At 41.4% G+C, this 18,405-nt stretch overlaps 1 protein-coding gene across 2 annotated transcripts in view; it reads left to right on the forward strand.

The window, feature by feature from the left end:
• The window catches only part of TAX1BP1 (Tax1 binding protein 1), a 203,629-nt gene that overhangs the window by 106,093 nt on the left and 79,131 nt on the right, over positions 1–18,405 (forward strand). For both annotated transcript variants that reach the window (XM_073630158.1, XM_073630159.1), the window contains exon 6: positions 7,441–7,589. In XM_073630158.1, coding sequence (XP_073486259.1) covers positions 7,441–7,589 — 149 coding nt within the window. The remainder of the gene's footprint in view (positions 1–7,440; positions 7,590–18,405) is intronic.

Here is an 18,405-nt window from a genome sequence, read left to right on the forward strand (position 1 = left end):
AGTTTTTTCAAAGGTCTTGCGACCAGTTTTTCCTTAACCTCCCCGTTAGTATTCCCGAGTGTGGCTCGAGCTTAAATTTCAGTACCATTAGCAGTAACCCGAGCCACACTCAGGATTGCATATCAGGATCCTGGTGCAGTGTACTTACCTTGTCCCCCCGCTGTAAATCCCCGCCCGATGTCCTGTGTTCCGGGGTTCCGTTCCCTGCGAGCGTCATGATGCATGGGGGCGGAGCCAGCAGCAATATCAAAAAGTACTAAATTCGTAACAGTACAGTGTAATCTTACAGATTATATTACTGTATGAAATAATTTCACCTCCCTTTTGTCCCTAGTGGTTTGTCCAGTGCCCTGCATGCAGTTTTATATTATATATATATTGTTCTTTCTGCCTGGAAACTGGAGATTGTCCATAGCAACTAAAAAGTGTCCCTTTACGTCAAAAGTGGTTTTAGACCATCTAGAAAACAGCGATAATAAATTAAAACACTTGCAGAATTAAGCAATAGTGAATCGTGGGGGAATTCATTTTATTATTATAATTATTATTATTATCATTTTTTTATAATTATAGTTATTTATTATATTATAATTTATGATTTCGTGTTTAAAACTTTATCATACCCGGGATATCTACTAGACTCTTGTTTGGACAGATTTAAGTGAGTTATTCCTAAGAATTACAGGCCTACAATATAAAAGGCTAAATTTCTAGGCAAAACATTGTACCGCTTTGTGACGAAAAAATGTGACATAATCATAATCACGGTGGCTACAAGAGAGATGCTCCTGAGAAATGCTTGTGCTAACGTGATGTTCTAACATGCATTGACACTAGTCAACGCTTGTTGTCTAACATGTTAACCAGCAGGGAACCTAAGTTTAAGTTAAATAAATGCAAAACACAGATTGTTGCTGCCAAAATGAAGTATGTAGGACAATTTTTTTTGTGCAATGTAAAGGCATTGATGGCAGCAGGTCAATAGATTTTCACCTGGCTACTTATTTTCAATGCTGGATGGTGATTTTTCCATTTGATGGTGAACCCTGAAATGTAAAAATATTTTGCAATTACCTGGAAAGTTTTGGAAATTGAATAAGGGCTCTTTCTCACGGGGCGGATCAGTGATGATCCGCCCTGTGAATATCCGCTTGCTCAGCGGGGATCACTCCACCGATCCCCGCTGAGCAGGAAGATGACAGGTGCATCGCTGCACAGTGTGCAGCGACGGACCTGTCAGAGCGCCGTTCTCCCCTATGGGGGGATCGGATGATGACGGACCGTAGTGTCCGTCGTCACCCGATCCGAAAATGGATGGAAAAGTAGGTTTTTCCTCCGTTACACTTTTCGGATCGGAGCGGGTTGGATGTCAGCGGACATGTCACCGCTGACATCCGACGCTCCATAGAGATTCATGTATGTCCGTTTTTCATCCGAAAACGGAAGGATGAAAAACGGACATACGGATCGTTAGTGTGAAAGAGGCCTTAGGCTTTTTTTTTTTTTGGGCCAGAGTGAAGAGGAATTTTACCACCTGTCTGTTTTTATTGTAGTCTGTGCCCCTGATTCATCCTTTATGGAAGTAAAAGGTAATCCCACATTTTGGACTGACATCAGAACAATAGAGGGGAAATCTTCCAATAGGGACAATAGTTCTGGTGATACGCTGGCATTCCCTGACTTTGGAGAGATTTCCTCTAACTTTCTGTTTTGGTTATGGGAAAATTGCGTTTGAAAAACTGCTGAGCAAATACGGTGTGACATAAAATATTGCAACAACCGCCATTTTATTCTCCAGGGGTTCTGCTAAAAAAAAAATTATATCATGTTTGGGTGCTCCAAGTAATTTTCTAGCAGAAAATAATGATTTTTACTTGTAAGCAACAAATGTCAAAAAAGGTTTGGTCTTTAAATGGTTAAACTTCCCTCATCTACCCGCCGGAGTTCTTTCCTTTGATAAAAGAACGAAAAGATACTTTGTTTTTACTTATTCTGGTGTTGTAATAAAACTTGTCAGGCTGCCCTTATTTTTTTTTTTCCAGCTGTGAGAACTCTCTGCGCTTGTTAGAAAGATCGCAACATGCTGTTTTGAAGATTGGGAAGGGAAAAAGATTGCGATTTCGATTCTTAACGATTAATCATGCAGCTCTGGTTATAAGCCTTCCTTACTCTATCCAAAGTGAAAAAGGGGCCTTTAGTGACACTTAAACTTTGCTAAACTTTTTAAAGAGGAAGTAAACTTCCTCTGCTGACATTTACCTATAGGTAAGCCTATAATAAGGCTTATCTATAGGTAGTGTAAATATCTCTTAACATGCGCCGTTTAGCAGATATTTTGCATTACATGCAGCCAGTGACATCACTGGCGCATGTGATCTGAAGGAATGGCCACGGGTGCTGTTCCATCTGAGCCCTGTGTCATGAACGGCGGCTCCCATGCACATGCACGGGAGTGACGTCATCGCGGCTCCGGCCACTCGCAGCGCCAGAGCCTGCCAACCTGGAAGTAACTCCAGGAAACTTTGTCAGCCGTCTCAGCAGTGTGCGGGCGCCGCTGGAATGCTTAATTCTAAGGTAAGTATTTCATAATGAGCTAGTATGCGATGCACTCTTCCATGCTCTGTAATTTCGGTGCCCCCCATCCCAGTGACACAACATGTTGGGAGGGGGGTATCATATAAAAGGGACACAGAAAACAATAAAAGCATGGACTAATCTAGATAATGGATATGTATATTTTAAGGCTACTGCAGTAGTTTTTATTCCCTCATGGAACTAGAATGCCAAGCGTATTAGGTCAGAGAGTTCCACAACAGATATGGGCATTGCAAGTGTTTTTCTGTCTTTATTTTTTTGATTCTTTATTCTGGTTTTAGTTTTAAATCAAATGAAAGTGCAAGTTTGGAATGAAGACTTATTGTGTCTACTTTCAGTCCCTAGGTACCCGTAAAAGTTATTTTCTTAATTACTGTAGCTCAGAGCATGATTTTCACAATTAATGAGTAAACGCGGCTTCTCATTATATTTTATTGTACCTGAATAGTTTACAGCAAACTTGGATGCTGTCCAGTGCCATTTTTTAACCCTTAAAACTACAGGTTACTCTTACCCTTTCACTGCCAAGTGTTCAACCTTCAATCGGTGGGTCTCAAACCTGTCCTGATCGTCTCTCGAAAGCTGTGTACCAACGATCGCATTATTGTATGATCAGGTTGAAAGCAATATTATCCGTCCGATTTTCTCATTGTGTGTATGAGGTTTTAAGCAGCCGTCTGGCCACTCATTAGAACAAGCTATTGCCATCCATCCTGGCTTTAAAGCGGTAGTAAACTAATGCACATGAAAAAAAAAATATCTCCCTGCAAGTTAAGAGCATAATGTGCTAGTATGCACTGCATACTAGCACATTATGAAATACTTACCTTAAAACGCAGCCCCGCATTGGCGCACTGTCACCGCTGTAGAGGCTTTCATCTTCACCCGGTCTTCGTGGGCTGCGGCCGCTTAAATAGCTGAGCTGCAGTGACATCATTCCCCCGCATGCATGTGGGAGTCACGGCACTGAGCTCTAAAGGAACGGCGCGGGTTCTGACATCACCGACTGGAGCAACACGGAATATCTTCTAAACCGTGCATATTATAAGCTTACCTGTAGGTGCATGTATCCCAGTGGTGTTTACTACCACTTTAAAGTTGTATTAAAATCAAACATATAATATATTGCAGCTTTCCAATCATTTGATGTAGTGGCTGCATTTGGTTTTCTTGTTTTTTTTTTTCTTGTTTTTTTTTTCCCCCCTCTGTTGTCATCTACTGATCTGGCCAGTAACACACCTCCTGTATTAGAGTTCCTACACTCTGGATGAAGGAGCACAGGGGTGACAGCAGCAGCATTCTGGGGGGGGGGGGCAGTTATTAGCAGATTTCAAGACAATAAAAATTTGAAGTCAAACTCCTCTTCACACTTTATAATTAGTTACAGCAAACCGTTTTTTCTTTTCCTTTTTGGGGTAAATGTTTTTAATGAATAAATTAAAAACGGATAGTTGTAAGCACCCCTGTTAGTGTTAAATGGTTTGTCACTAAAGGAGTAGAAGATATTTACTCAGCAAAGCACATTTTTTTGATTTAGTGTAAAAATTAGTAAGTAGAGTAAAAGTGTGTGCATGTAAATATCCATCATTTCTGAAGGGGGGGGGGGGGGGGGGGGACTAAAATAGGATTTTTGTTAGCACAGGATTGGTTGATTGAAGTGAACATAGGTTCGCCTCATTTACTAAGCTCTGTGAACATTCACGTTTGCCAAGTGAACTGTCTCCTTTATTAACCACGTCAATACAGGGTACTTACACCCCCTTCCTGCCCAGGCCATTTTTCAGCTCTCAGCGCTGTCACACTTTGAATGACAATTGCGTGGTCATGCTACACTGTAGCCATGTGAAATTGTTATTTTCTTCACACAAATAGAGCTTTCTTTTGGTGGTATTTAATCATTCCTGGGTTATTCCTGTTATTGTCGTGAATGGTGGATGCAGTCACGTGTCCCAGAAGACTACGGGGGAGGAACTTCTGCTCGGATCACCTAGGCAGTTGGAGCAGAAGTGGGAGCGGGTACCTGTCAAAATCGTGTACCCGCTCCCCCACACTCCTCAAAAGTGCCAATTGTTCAACAGAAGCTAGGTATGAGTCCTTAAAGTGGTTGTAAACCCAAAAAATAAAATACATAACAAAAAAAATCCCTGCAGGGGTCTCAAACTGGCAGCCCTCCAGATGTTGCAAAATTACAAGTCCCATGAGGCATTGCAAGGCTGACAGTTACAAGCATGACTCCCATGGGCAGAGGCATGATGGGACTTGTAGTTTTGCAACAGTTGGAGGGCTGCCAGTTTGAGACCCATGCGTGTAAGACAAAGGCATAATGAGCTACAATGCATCGCATCGAAGCTGTTAAAGCTGCCCCGCACACTGCCGTGACCAGCGACATGTCTCCCAAAGTTATTTCCAGGTTTGCGGGCTCTGGCCATGTGATTAGCCTAAGCCACGATGACGTCACTCCCGCGCATGCGCGCGGGAGCCGCCGGTCATGGCACGGCTGCTGAAGAAATGGCCTGAGTGGGCCGTTTCTTCAGTGCACATGTGCCGATGATGTTGGCGCAAGAGTATGTGGTAAATATCTCGTAAGCCGTGCAGGTTTAGGAGATATTTACAGTACCTGCAGGTAAGCCTCATTATAGAAGTGGTGTAACAGGGTTTACAAGAACTCTAAAGCAGAACTTCCCCTTTTGAGAGGAGCTCCGCTTTAAGGTCCATATCTCACATGTACACACATACTAGGACCAATTTAGACATGAGCCAATTAACTTACTAGTATGTGTTTGGAGTGTGGGAGGGAAACTGGAGTACCTGGAGAAAACCCAGCCAGGCACCATGTGAAAGAGAGCATGCAAACTCCATGTGGATAGTGTCCCAGTTAGGATTAGAACTGAGGATATGTGCTAACCATTGATCTACTTTGTTTTCTGAAGGGATCCATGACCAGGAATTTTCATTCAGAAAGTTTAAAAATCTTGGAAGTAAAAAAACGTGTAAATCATTTGAGGCTCTTTTAGAGTGTCAGTGATGCTTGAGGCTGTGATTGGCACTACTTATTGTTGTCATAGGGTAACCTTTTATATGGGGAATGGAAATGATCCTGCTGGCTTCTGCTAATAAATGAGGGGTTGACATATCTGCAACTGCCTGTCTGTCTGAAAGCTTTCCAGTTATCTATCCTATTTTTGGTATGTTGTTTCCTTCTAGTGTTCTGCTGGGAAAAAGAAAATGATATGAATGCAAACATCTGCTCCTTTGTCTGACAGCTGTATGTTCACATCATTTTCATTTAAATAAATCCAAGTGGAATTCTGTCTAGCCATGAACTGATATGTAGACCGCACTTTATGGGTTTTAAAGCCATAATATTGGACAAAAATGAATTGTCTGGTAATATAAGGCATGGTCTGTTAAGCTAGTCATTTGCATCCAGAGTCTGTCATTGTGCTGTAAACATACAAGTGTAATATGTTGGTCTGTCGGTTCAGCATATCATTGAATTGGGTAAGTAAACCTCGCTACAGTTACCTCTATGTTTTGAGGATTGTGATAATGCATTTATGTGGCTCTAGAAACAGTGATGGTGAACCATGGCACCCCAGATGTTTTGGAACTACATTTCCCATGATGCTCAAGTACACTGCAGAGTGCCTGAGCATCATGGGAAATGTAGTTCCAAAACATATGGGGTGCCATGGTTCGCCATCACTGTTTTAGAGTTACTTTTTATATTTATTCCCTCCATGTCAATGGTGGTTAGTACATGTCTGAACTTTATTTGTCAAAGATAGAAATGAATTAAAAGGCAAAAATCTCTCACAAATCGGGCCTCCCAATGTGAAGGAGTTTGTGGTGGCCAAAATGCACAGATATTAGCAGCTTGAATTTCTGTCTTGCAAGGGATTTTTGTTATCATAGATGCCAAAAAAGCCAGGTTAATTGGAGCATTGAAAGTAGGGGAGTTAAAGGTGAAATCCTGACAAACTACTACATGCTTAGAATGTGTAAGGATTTGTAATTCTGTGCAGCCACTTGTGTGATTTTTACACCCCCTGTAAGGCAACGCAGATAAGAGGGTGATGCCACATTCTCTGTTAGAGTTAAAGAATAAAGTGGTGTCACTTCCTCCTTGCAGCTTTCTGAGTGGATAGTAAAGGACTGCAGCACACTGACAACTCATCAATATATTCCCGGGCAGCACTTGCAGCAAAGCATGATTGACTGCTATTGTTGCCCCACCCCTCCCAGTCTCGGTGCTGTCTTGCAGAAGATAACAGAAGGCTGATATCAAGACAGGGTTCAGACATCTTGTTCATATTTTACACGTATTTATTTACAGGTACTTGTATAGCGCCATCAATTTACGCAGCGCTTTACATATACTGTTTATTGTACATTCACACTAGTCCCTGCCTTCAAGGAGCTTGCAATCTAAGGTCCCTAACTCATATTTTTTTCATATACTAGAGACAATTTAGACAGGATCTATTTAACCTACCAGCATATCTTTGGAGTATAGGAGGGAACCCAAGTACCTGTAGGAAACCCACGCAGGCACAGGTGGAACATTCAAACTCCAGGTGGGTAGTATCATGGTTGGGATTTGAACCGGTGGCCCTAGTGCTGCTTGGCAGAAGCGCTAACCACTGCGCTGCCAACTTTTAGACCTTAATTTAGCCAACGTAAAGCTGTATTCCAAAAGGGGAATGGATATGGATAACATAATAAAATTTTAGATTTGGCAGCTTACTAAACATATTTTATCCACGGACCTCTAGATTACTCTTGATCTTTTCATAGAGATGTATTGAAGTGAAATGACCGTTTTGTTTTGTTTTATTCAACCAGGGAATGCTCCAGGCATCTGAAATCCTTAAAGCAGAAAGTGAAGAAGTGAAGAAAGCATGTCATGAAATGTCTTCAAAAATCCTACAGCTTGAAGAAGACCTGATATCTGTGACTCAGAAAGCCATAGAAAAGGAAACTGAATTAGACAGGTACTACTGAGAATGGAGTGTGGTATTAGGGTTCCCCTGGGTTTCTAATTGTGTATTTATTTGCGTCCAAGGTATTGTATGTACTTGCTGCAGGGAGCTTGACTTCTAGGCCCCTTTCACGCTGGGGGTTCAGACTAGATCCGTCTGTCAGTTTTTCAGACAGATGCAGGCTGAAACACAATTCCTGTCCATGGGTGGGCGGCTGTAAACGTATGATCATCCATTTACATCAGCCTACATTACATATGTGTCTTTTCAGGTCTGTTTTTTTAATGACTTGACCACCGAGAGGTTTTACCCTGTTAATGACCAGGGCATTTTTTACTATTCAGCACTGTGCAACTGGCTATTGCTCGGTCATGCAACACTGTACGCAAATAACATTTTTACTATTTTTCTCCACACATATAGAGCTTTCTTTTAATGGTATTTAATCACCACTGGCTTTTTTAATTTTTGCTAAATAGGTGGAGAAAAACAAAAATTTTCAAAAAAATGTTTTCATAGTTTCGGTTATAAAATTTTGCAAACGAATAACCTTTCTTCATAAATATAGGCCAAAATCTACTCTGCTACATTTATTTGGTAAAATTAACCCAAATTAGTGAATACTGTTTAGTCTGTGTGAAAGTTAGAGTCTACAAACTATGGTATATATATATTTGAAAACTGTTCAGTTCTGATGTACTGTCAGCCCATCTCATTTCTTGAGGCCCTAAAATACCAGGACAGTACAAATACCCCCTAAATGATCCCTTTTTGGAAAGTAGAAAGTCCAAGGTATTTAGTAAGAGGCATAGCGAGTTTTTTTTTTTTTTTTCTGTCACAATTTTTTAGAAAACTAAGAAAAAAAAAAAACATTTATTTTTTCTTTACAATTTTTTTTTTTTTTTTAACACATACTGTAACCAATGCAGTACAGCATCATCATATGACTGGTGTGGTGGTGATGAGGGATACTGACTGGTGACAGTATGTTAACCACTTCCGGACCAGCTCACGACGGTATACGTCGGCACTTTGAAAAGGGATATCACTATGGCAGCAGCTAGATACCATAACCCCGGTATCCTCCTCTTCAGTGAACGGTTCGGTTTCAGATAAAAGTGGTCTCTTTGGCGGATTTGCCACAAGATCACTTTTATCGGTGGTGGGAGAGGGCCCCCCCCTCCCGCCACTCTCCGCCGATTACCAGAGCCGCCGGTAGCGACTGAGGCGATCGGATTCTTCTCCCTGTTAGGTATGCAGATGAGTGAGGGGAAGATGGCCCCCACCCAAAACGTTACTTCCGCCCATAGCTCTTAAAGGGACATTTTTCTTTTTTTTATTGCATTTTAGTGTAAATATGAGAATCTGAGGTCTTTTTGAGGGATGGTTACATTCTTTGTAATAGGAATAAAAGTGACACATTTTTTTTTTTTTTTTAAAGAACAATGTAAAAATAAAAAGTAAAATAAATAAGAAGAAAAAATAAAAACTTTAACGCTCCCCGTCCTGCCGAGCCCCGTGTGCAGAAGCAAACGCATACGTGAGTAGCACCTGCTTATGAAAACGGTGTTCAGTGTGAGGTATCACCGCGATCGTTAGAGCGAGAGAAATTCTAGCCCTAGACTCGTAGAATTTTTTATTCGTCTGCTATGGAGATTTTTAAGGGTAAAAGTTAGTCACCATTCCACGAGCGGGCGCAATCTTGAAGCGTGACATGTTGGGTATCAATTTACTCTGCGTAACATCATCTTTCACAATATAAAAAAAAATGAGCTAACTTTACTGTTATTTTTTAATGCAAAAAAGTGTATTTTTTCCAAAAAAAAGTGCGCTTTAAGACCGCTGCGCAAATACGGTGTGATAGAAAGTATTGCAACAACCACCATCTTATTCTTTAGGGTGTTAGAACCCCCAAGCATTATATATTTTTTTCTAAGTAATTTTCTAGCAAAAAAAAAATGTTTTTAACTTGTAAACACCAAATCTCAGAAAGAGGCTCGGTCCTTAAGTGGCTAATAAAAAAAAAAAAAAATTCTTTTTTTTTTCTAAAGATATATATACAGTGGGGACGGAAAGTATTCAGACCCCCTTAAATTTTTCACTCTTTGTTATATTGCAGCCATTTGCTAAAATCATTTAAGTTCATTTTTTTCCTCATTAATGTACACACAGCACCCCATATTGACAGAAAAACACAGAATTGTTGACATTTTTGCAGATTTATTAAAAAAGAAAAACTGAAATATCACATGGTCCTAAGTATTCAGACCCTTTGCTCAGTATTTAGTAGAAGCACCCTTTTGATCTAATACAGCCATGAGTCTTTTTGGGAAAGATGCAACAAGTTTTTCACACCTGGATTTGGGGATCCTCTGCCATTCCTCCTTGTAGATCCTCTCCAGTTCTGTCAGGTTGGATGGTAAACTATATATATATATATATATATATACACAAATAAATAAATATATATATATATATATACTGTATATGTGTGTGTGTATGTATATGTATATATATATATATATATATATATATATATATATATATATATATATATTTTATATACTCTTGTCAAAGTAATATAGTGACCCTGTACTACTCTGGGGAGGGGTGATCAGGGATTCAGGATTTTTTTTTTTTGTATACCGGTAGTGCTTAGAACCATGATGATCACTGTTGTAAGCAATAGTTTTAGCTGTGATTTGTGATTGGCTACAGCTAATCGCATGGTACAGGGTGCTAGGTACTATGGGCCAATCACAGCATCGCAAGCAGCCATGAACGGAAACTATTCATGACTGTTTTGTTTACATTGTAATCATGTGATCACCATGGTTGTCAGTGATTACATGATACCCTAGGGGGCGCACCAGTGCACATGTTCTCAGTGACGTAGCAGTACGTTGCTGATCCTGTAGCTGCCGCCCACTCGCAGAAAAAAAAATACTGTGGGCAGGCTGCAAGTTGTTAAGGTGGATTTAAAGAGGAAGTAAACTCCCCCACTCTGATGCTTCTTTTCATTTAGTCCATTATAATAAGTAATTATCAAACTACAGCCACTTTAATCCAGCCCAAATCGCATATTACTTACTGTTTAAAGAAACTTTAAAAAACTTGTTTCCAGGGGTAAGGCAGCGCCATCTTAACCACTTTAAGACCAGCCTCGTTTTAGATTTTAGGTGTTTACATGTTTAAAACAGGTTTTTCTGCTAGAAAATTACTTAGAACCCCCAAACATTATATATGGTTTTTCTTCTAACACCCTAGAGAATACAATGGCGGTCATTGCAATACTTTTTTTTGCACCGTATTTGCGCAGCGGTCTTATAAGCGCACTTTTTTTGGAAAAAATTCACTTTTTTGAATAAAAAAATAAAACAACAGTAAAGTTATCCCAATTTTTTTTTATATTGTGAAATATAATGTTACGCCGAGTAAATTGATACCCAACATGTCATGCTTGAAAATTGCGCCCGCTCGTGGAATGGCGTCAAACTTTTACCCTCAAAAATCTCCATAGGCGACGTTTAAAAAATTCTACAGGTTGCATATTTTGCGCTACAGAGGAGGTCTAGGGCTAGAATTATTGCTCTCGCCCTACCGGTCGTGGCGATACCTCACATGTGTGGTTTGACCACCGTTTTCATATGCGGGCGCTACTCGCGTATGCGTTCGCTTCTGCGCGCGAGCTCGTCGGGACAGGGGGGTTTAAAAACATTTTTTTTTTTTTTTTTATTATTTATTTTACAATATTTTATTTATTTTTACACTTTTTAAAAAAAAAAAAAATTGTGTCACTTTTATTTCTATTACAAGGAATGTAAACATCCCTTGTAATAGAAAAAAAGCATGACAGGACCTCTTAAATATGAGATCTGGGGTCAAAAAGACCTCAGATCTCATATTTACACTAAAATTCAATAAAAAATAAAAAAATAAAAAAAAGTAATTTAGAAAAATGACATTTGAAAAAATATGCCTTTAAGAGGCGTGGACGGAAGTGACGTTTTGACGTCGCTTCCGCCCAGCAGTGTCATGGAGACGAGTGAGCGCCATCTTGGCCTCACTCGTCTCTATACACACCACGGCAGAGGACGCCATCGCCTCCGCCGCTACCGACGGCTCCGGTAAGCGGCGGAGGGCACCGGATCGCGGCGGGAGGGGGGGGCCCTCTCCCGCCACCGATAAAAGTGATCTCGCGGCGAATCCGCCGCAGCGAATCCGCCGCACGAAAACGGGGATACCGGGGTTATGGCAGCTAGCTGCTGCCATAACAACGATATCCCCGTTCAAACTTAGGACGTACATAGTCGTGCGGCGGTCGGGAAGTGGTTAAGTAATGTTTTCTGAGTCCACAGTAGAGTGTATTTCTGCTCTTACATTGAGCACTTCCTGTACTGTTAACCAAGCCTCCTTCTCAAGGAGATATGGGCATGCTCATTGACATCATTCTAAAGAACAAAAAGGATTACAACAATACTAAGCAAGTAAGGAGATATCTGCAAGCAGTGTTCATTAGGGTTTTTTTATGCTGATTTACATGGGACAAAGTTATGGGGGAAAGTTTACAACCACTTTAAATGGATGTAAACAGGTGACATCCATTTACATCCATTCTGTTTGTCCATTTTTAGCCAAGAAACATTTTTTGTGTATACATTTGTCATCTCTGATTGGTCTCTGGAAGAAAAAAAATGGATGCAGACTGATCTAAACTGAATGTTCAAACTGATTTGAACTAAACTAAAGATGGATGTGCGCACTGATGTAAACTGAATCTGTTTTTTCTTTGACAAAAATGTGACAGAACAGATGACACCTGTGTGAAAGAGAACTTATTCCTGTGATCGCTTTGTTCAGTACATCTTTATGGCAGACTATCCTTGAGTGACTGGTCAGCATCACTGATGTAGTGTATACTATGACGGTGACTGCCAGCTGACCCCAGTATAGTAATAAAGCATATGAGAATCATGCAGCGCTGTTGGCATGTACTAACAGCTCTAGTTACTGTTGATATCAGTTGACATTGGCTGGTGTCTAGAGTGCAGTCAGAATGCAGTAAATGTTCCTGTTTGAAAACAGCTTTGGTCACAACAGTCTTTTTGTATCTAAAGCCTAACTGATTTGTGTACCATTGTTATGTGTCAGTGGGTTAAATGATTTATTCACATGGTAAGTAGAATCTAGTCCTCTAGTTAGATGTCTATAACAGTATCTGCTATACCTTTACTCAGGGCGGATATGATTTAAATCAAGTCAATTTAAATCATGATTGAAATCACTAGTAAAATAGCTTGATATAAATCAACTTGATTTAAATCATTGTTAAAGAGCAACTGTCATCTCTGTCCCGCAGCAGCTCCTCCTCCTCTGACCTGCTGTCAGCAGTCCCATGCACTCTAATGGGACAGCTGGTAATGTGGCAGTGACACAACAAGGTGAAGGACGTGGCGGCAGCAGGTGAGCGGATGCCCGCTAACAGGCGCTGCTATGATGGATCTAAAATGACAGGTGCTCTTTAAATGCAAGAACTCATTCTTGCTGGTAGTTAGAATCTTTAACCACTTGCCGACCGCCTCACGTCTATATACGTGAGCAGAGCGGCACGGGCAGGCAAAATCACGTACCTGGTACGTGATTGCCTTCCCGTGGGCAGGGGGTCCGATCGGACACCCCCACCCCCCACCCCCCCCCGGTGCCATCGGCGGTCGGCATTTGGTTGGGAGCGATGAGAGACGAGGGGGAGACCATCCGATCGTGGCCCCCCCCTCGCGATCGCTCCCAGCCAATGAGAAACATCCCCTGCCTCTGTATAGTACACAGAGGCAGAGGATGTGATGTCATCTCTCCTCGGCTGGGCAGTTTCCGTTCCAGCGCCGAGGAGAGACGACATGTAAGTGCACCAACACTCACACACAACACAGTAGAACATGCCAGGCACACTAAACACCCCCGATCGCCCCCCGATCCCCCCCCAATCACCCCCCCCCCCCCCGTCACAAACTGACACCAAGCAGGTTTTTTTTTTTTTTTTTCCTGATTACTGCATAGTGTAAGTTTGTGACAGTTACTGTGGTAGGACAGTGAGTGTTAGCCCCCTGTAGGTCTAGGGTACCCCCCTAACCCCCCCTAATAAAGTTTTAACCGATTGATCACCCCCTGTCGCCAGTGTCGCTAAGCGATCATTTTTCTGATCGCTGTATTAGTGTCGCTGGTGACGCTAGTTAGGAACGTAAATATTTAGGTTCGCTGTCAGCGTTTTATAGCGACAGGGACCCCCATATACTATCTAATAAATGTTTTAACCCCTTGATTGCCCCCTAATTAACCCTTTCACCACTGATCACCGTATAACTGTTACGGGTGACGCTGGTTAGTTTGTTTATTTTTTATAGTGTCAGGGCACCCGCCGTTTATTACCGAATAAAGGTTTAGCCCCCTGATCGCCCGGCGGTGATATGCGTCGCCCCAGGCAGCGTCAGATTAGCGCCAGTACCGCGAACACCCACGCACGCACCGTACACGCACCGTACACCTCCCTTAGTGGTATAGTATCTGACGCATCAATATCTGATCCGATCAGATCTATACTAGCGTCCCCAGCAGTTTAGGGTTCCCAAAAACGCAGTGTTAGCGGGATCAGTACAGATACCTGCTAGCACCTGCGTTTTTCCCCTCCGCCCAGCCCAGCCCACCCAAGTGCAGTATCGATCAATCAATCACTGTCACTTACAAAACACTAAACGCATAACTGCAGCGTTCGCAGAGTCAGGCCTGATCCCTGCGATCGCTAACAGTTTTCTTGGTAGCATTTTGGTGAACTGGCAAGCACCAGCCCCAGGCAGCGTCAGGTTAGCGCCAGTACCGCTAACACCCACGCACGCAGCATACGCCTCCCTTAGTGGTATAGTATCTGATCGGATCAATATCTGATCCGATCAGATCTATACTAGCGTCCCCAGCAGTTTAGGGTTCCCAAAAACGCAGTGTTAGCGGGATCAGCCAGATACCTGCTAGCACCTGCGTTTTGCCCCTCCGCCTGGCCCAGCCCAGCCCACCCAAGTGCAGTATCGATCGATCGCTGTCACTTTTTTTTGTAGCGTTTTGGTGAACTGGCAAGCACCAGCGGCCTAGTACACCCCGGTCGTAGTCAAACCAGCACTGCAGTAATACTTGGTGACATGGCGAGTCCCATAAGTGCAGTTCAAGCTGGTGAGGTGGCAAGCACAAGTAGTGTCCCGCTGCCACCAAAAAGACAAACATAGGCCTGTCGTGCCCATAATGCCCTTCCTGCTGCATTCGCCAATCCTAATTGGGAACCCACCGCTTCTGCAGCGCCCGTACTTCCCCCATTCACATCCCCAACCAAATGCAGTCGGCTGCATGAGAGGCATTTATATGTCCTCCCGAGTACCCCTACCCAACGAACCCCCCCAAAAAAGATGTTGTGTCTGCAGCAAGCGCGGATATAGGCGTGACACCCGCTATTATTGTCCCTCCTGTCCTGACAATCCTGGTCTTTGCATTGGTGAATGTTTTGAACGCTACCATTCACTAGTTGAGTATTAGCGTAGGGTACAGCATTGCACAGACTAGGCACACTATCACAGGGTCTCCCAAGATGCCATCGCATTTTGAGAGACCCGAACCTGGAACCGGTTACAGTTATAAAAGTTAGTTACAAAAAAAAGTGTAAAAAAAAAAAAAAAAAAAACACAATCAAAAATAAAAAAAAATAGTTGTCGTTTCATTGTTCTCTCTCTCTCTATTCTCTCTCTATTGTTCTGCTCTTTTTTACTGTATTATATTCTGCAATGTTTTATTGTTATTATGTTTTATCATGTTTGCTTTTCAGGTATGCAATTTTTTATACTTTACCGTTTACTGTGCTTTATTGTTAACCATTTTTTTGTCTTCAGGTACGCCATTCACGAGCCGGTGATTCAGCCAGCTGACCATAGAGCTGATCAGAGACCAGAGTGGCTCCAAACATCTCTATGGCCTAAGAAACCGGAAACTACGAGCATTTTATGACTTAGATTTCGCCGGATGTAAACAGCGCCATTGGGAAATTGGGGAAGCATTTTATCACACCGATCTTGGTGTGGTCAGATGCTTTGAGGGCAGAGGAGAGATCTAGGGTCTAGTAGACCCCAATTTTTTCAAAAAAGAGTACCTGTCACTACCTATTGCTATCATAGGGGATATTTACATTCCCTGAGATAACAATAAAAATGATTTTAAAAAAAAATGAAAGGAAAAGTTTAAAAATAAGATAAAAAAGCAAAAAAATAATAAAGAAAAAAAAAAAAAAAAAGCACCCCTGTCCCCCCTGCTCTCGTGCTAAGGCGAACGCAAGCGTCGGTTTGGCGTCAAATGTAAACAGCAATTGCACCATGCATGTGAGGTATCACCGCGAAGGTCAGATCGAGGGCAGTAATTTTAGCAGTAGACCTCCTCTGTAAATCTAAAGTGGTAACCTGTAAAGTCTTTTAAAGGCTTTTAAAAATGTATTCATTTTGTTGCCACTGCACGTTTGTGCGCAATTTTAAAGCATGTCATGTTTGGTATCCATGTACTCGGCCTAAGATCATCTTTTTTATTTCATCAAACATTTGGGCAATATAGTGTGTTTTAGTGCATTAAAATTTAAAAAAGTGTGTTTTTTCCACAAAAAATGCGTTTGAAAAATCGCTGCGCAATTACTGTGTGAAAAAAAAAAATGAAACACCCACCATTTTAATCTGTAGGGCATTTGTTTTAAAATAATATATAATGTTTGGGGGTTCAAAGTAATTTTCTTGCAAAAAAAAATAATTTTTTCATGTAATCAAAAAGTGTCAGAAAGGGCTTTGTCTTCAAGTGGTTAGAAGAGTGGGTGATGTGTGACATAAGCTTCTAAATGTTGTGCATAAAATGCCAGGACAGTTCAAACCCCCCCAAATGACCCCATTTTGGAAAGTAGACACCCCAAGCTATTTGCTGAGAGTCATGTCGAGTCCATGGAATATTTTATATTGTGACACAAGTTGCGGGAAAGAGACAAATTTTTTTTTTTTTTTTTTGCACAAAGTTGTCACTAAATGTTATATTGCTCAAACATGCCATGGGGATTTGTGAAATTACACCCCAAAATAAATTCTGTTGCTTCTCCTGAGTACGGGGATACCACATGTGTGGGACTTTTTGGGAGCCTAGCCGCACACGGGACCCCGAAAACCAAGCACCGCCTTCAGGCTTTCTAAGGCCGTAAATTTTTGATTTCACTCTTCACTGCCTATCACAGTTTCGGAGGCCATGGAATGCCCAGGTGGCACAAAACCCCCCAAAATGACCCAATTTTGGAAAGTAGACACCCCAAGCTATTTGCTGAGAGGTATAGTGAGTATTTTGCAGACCTCACTTTTTGTCACAAAGTTTTGAAAATTGAAAAAAGAAAAAAAAAAAATGTTTTTCTGGTCTTTCTTCATTTTCAAAAACAAATGAGAGCTGCAAAATACTCACCATGCCTCTCAGCAAATAGCTTGGGGTGTCTACTTTCCAAAATGGGGTCATTTGGGGGGGTTTTGTGCCATCTTGGCATTTTATGGCCTTCAAAACTGTGATAGGTAGTGAGGAGTGAAATCAAAAATGTATGCCCTTAGAAATCCTGAAGGCGGTGATTGGTTTTCGGGGCCCCGTACGCGGCTAGGCTCCCAAAAAGTGCCACACATGTGGTATCCCCATACTCAGGAGAAGCAGCTGAATGTATTTTGGGGTGCAATTCCACATATGCCCATGGCCTGTGTGAGCAATATATCATTTAGTGACAACTTTTTGTAAATTTTTTTTTTTTTTTGTCATTATTCAATCACTTGGGACAAAAAAAAGAAATATTCAATGGGCTCAACATGCCTCTCAGCAATTTCCTTGGGGTGTCTACTTTCCAAAATGGGGTCATTTGGGGGGGGTTTGTACTGCCCTGCCATTTTAGCACCTCAAGAAATGACATAGGCAGTCATAAACTAAAAGCTGTGTAAATTCCAGAAAATGTACCCTAGTTTGTAGACGCTATAACTTTTGCGCAAACCAATAAATATACGCTTATTGACATTTTTTTTACCAAAGACATGTGGCCGAATACATTTTGGCCTAAATGTATGACTAAAATTTAGTTTATTGGATTTTTTTTATAACAAAAAGTAGAAAATATCATTTTTTTTCAAAATTTTCAGTCTTTTTCCGTTTATAGCGCAAAAAATAAAAACGGCAGAGGTGATCAAATACCATCAAAAGAAAGCTCTATTTGTGGGAAGAAAAGGATGCAAATTTCGTTTGGGTACAGCATTGCATGACCGCGCAATTAGCAGTTAAAGCGACGCAGTGCCGAATTGTAAAAAGTGCTCTGGTCAGGAAGGGGGTAAATCCTTCCAGGGCTGAAGTGGTTAATATTTGCAGACAAAATTAAGTTTCCCTATTTAGAATAATAAGCTGTCAGGTTAGTAAAACAATGATATCAGAACCAATTTAATCATACAGTTTAACCACTTCAGCCCCGGAAGGATTTACCCCCTTCCTGACCAGAGCACTTTTTACAATTTGGCAGTGCGTCGCTTTAACTGCTAATTGCGCGGTCATGCAATGCTGTACCCAAACGAAATTTCCGTCCTTTTCTTCCCACAAATAGAGCTTTCTTTTGATGGTACTTGATCACCTCTGCGGTTTTTATTTTTTGCGCTATAAATGGAAAAAGACCGAAAAATTTTGAAAAAAAATGATATTTCTTTCTCGGACATCACGGGACACAGAGCCACAGTAATAACTGATGGGTTATGTAGGTACCATT

The sequence above is a fragment of the Aquarana catesbeiana genome, linkage group LG05, assembly GCF_042186555.1.
Source record: "Aquarana catesbeiana isolate 2022-GZ linkage group LG05, ASM4218655v1, whole genome shotgun sequence".
NCBI classification, from domain to species: domain Eukaryota; kingdom Metazoa; phylum Chordata; class Amphibia; order Anura; family Ranidae; genus Aquarana; species Aquarana catesbeiana.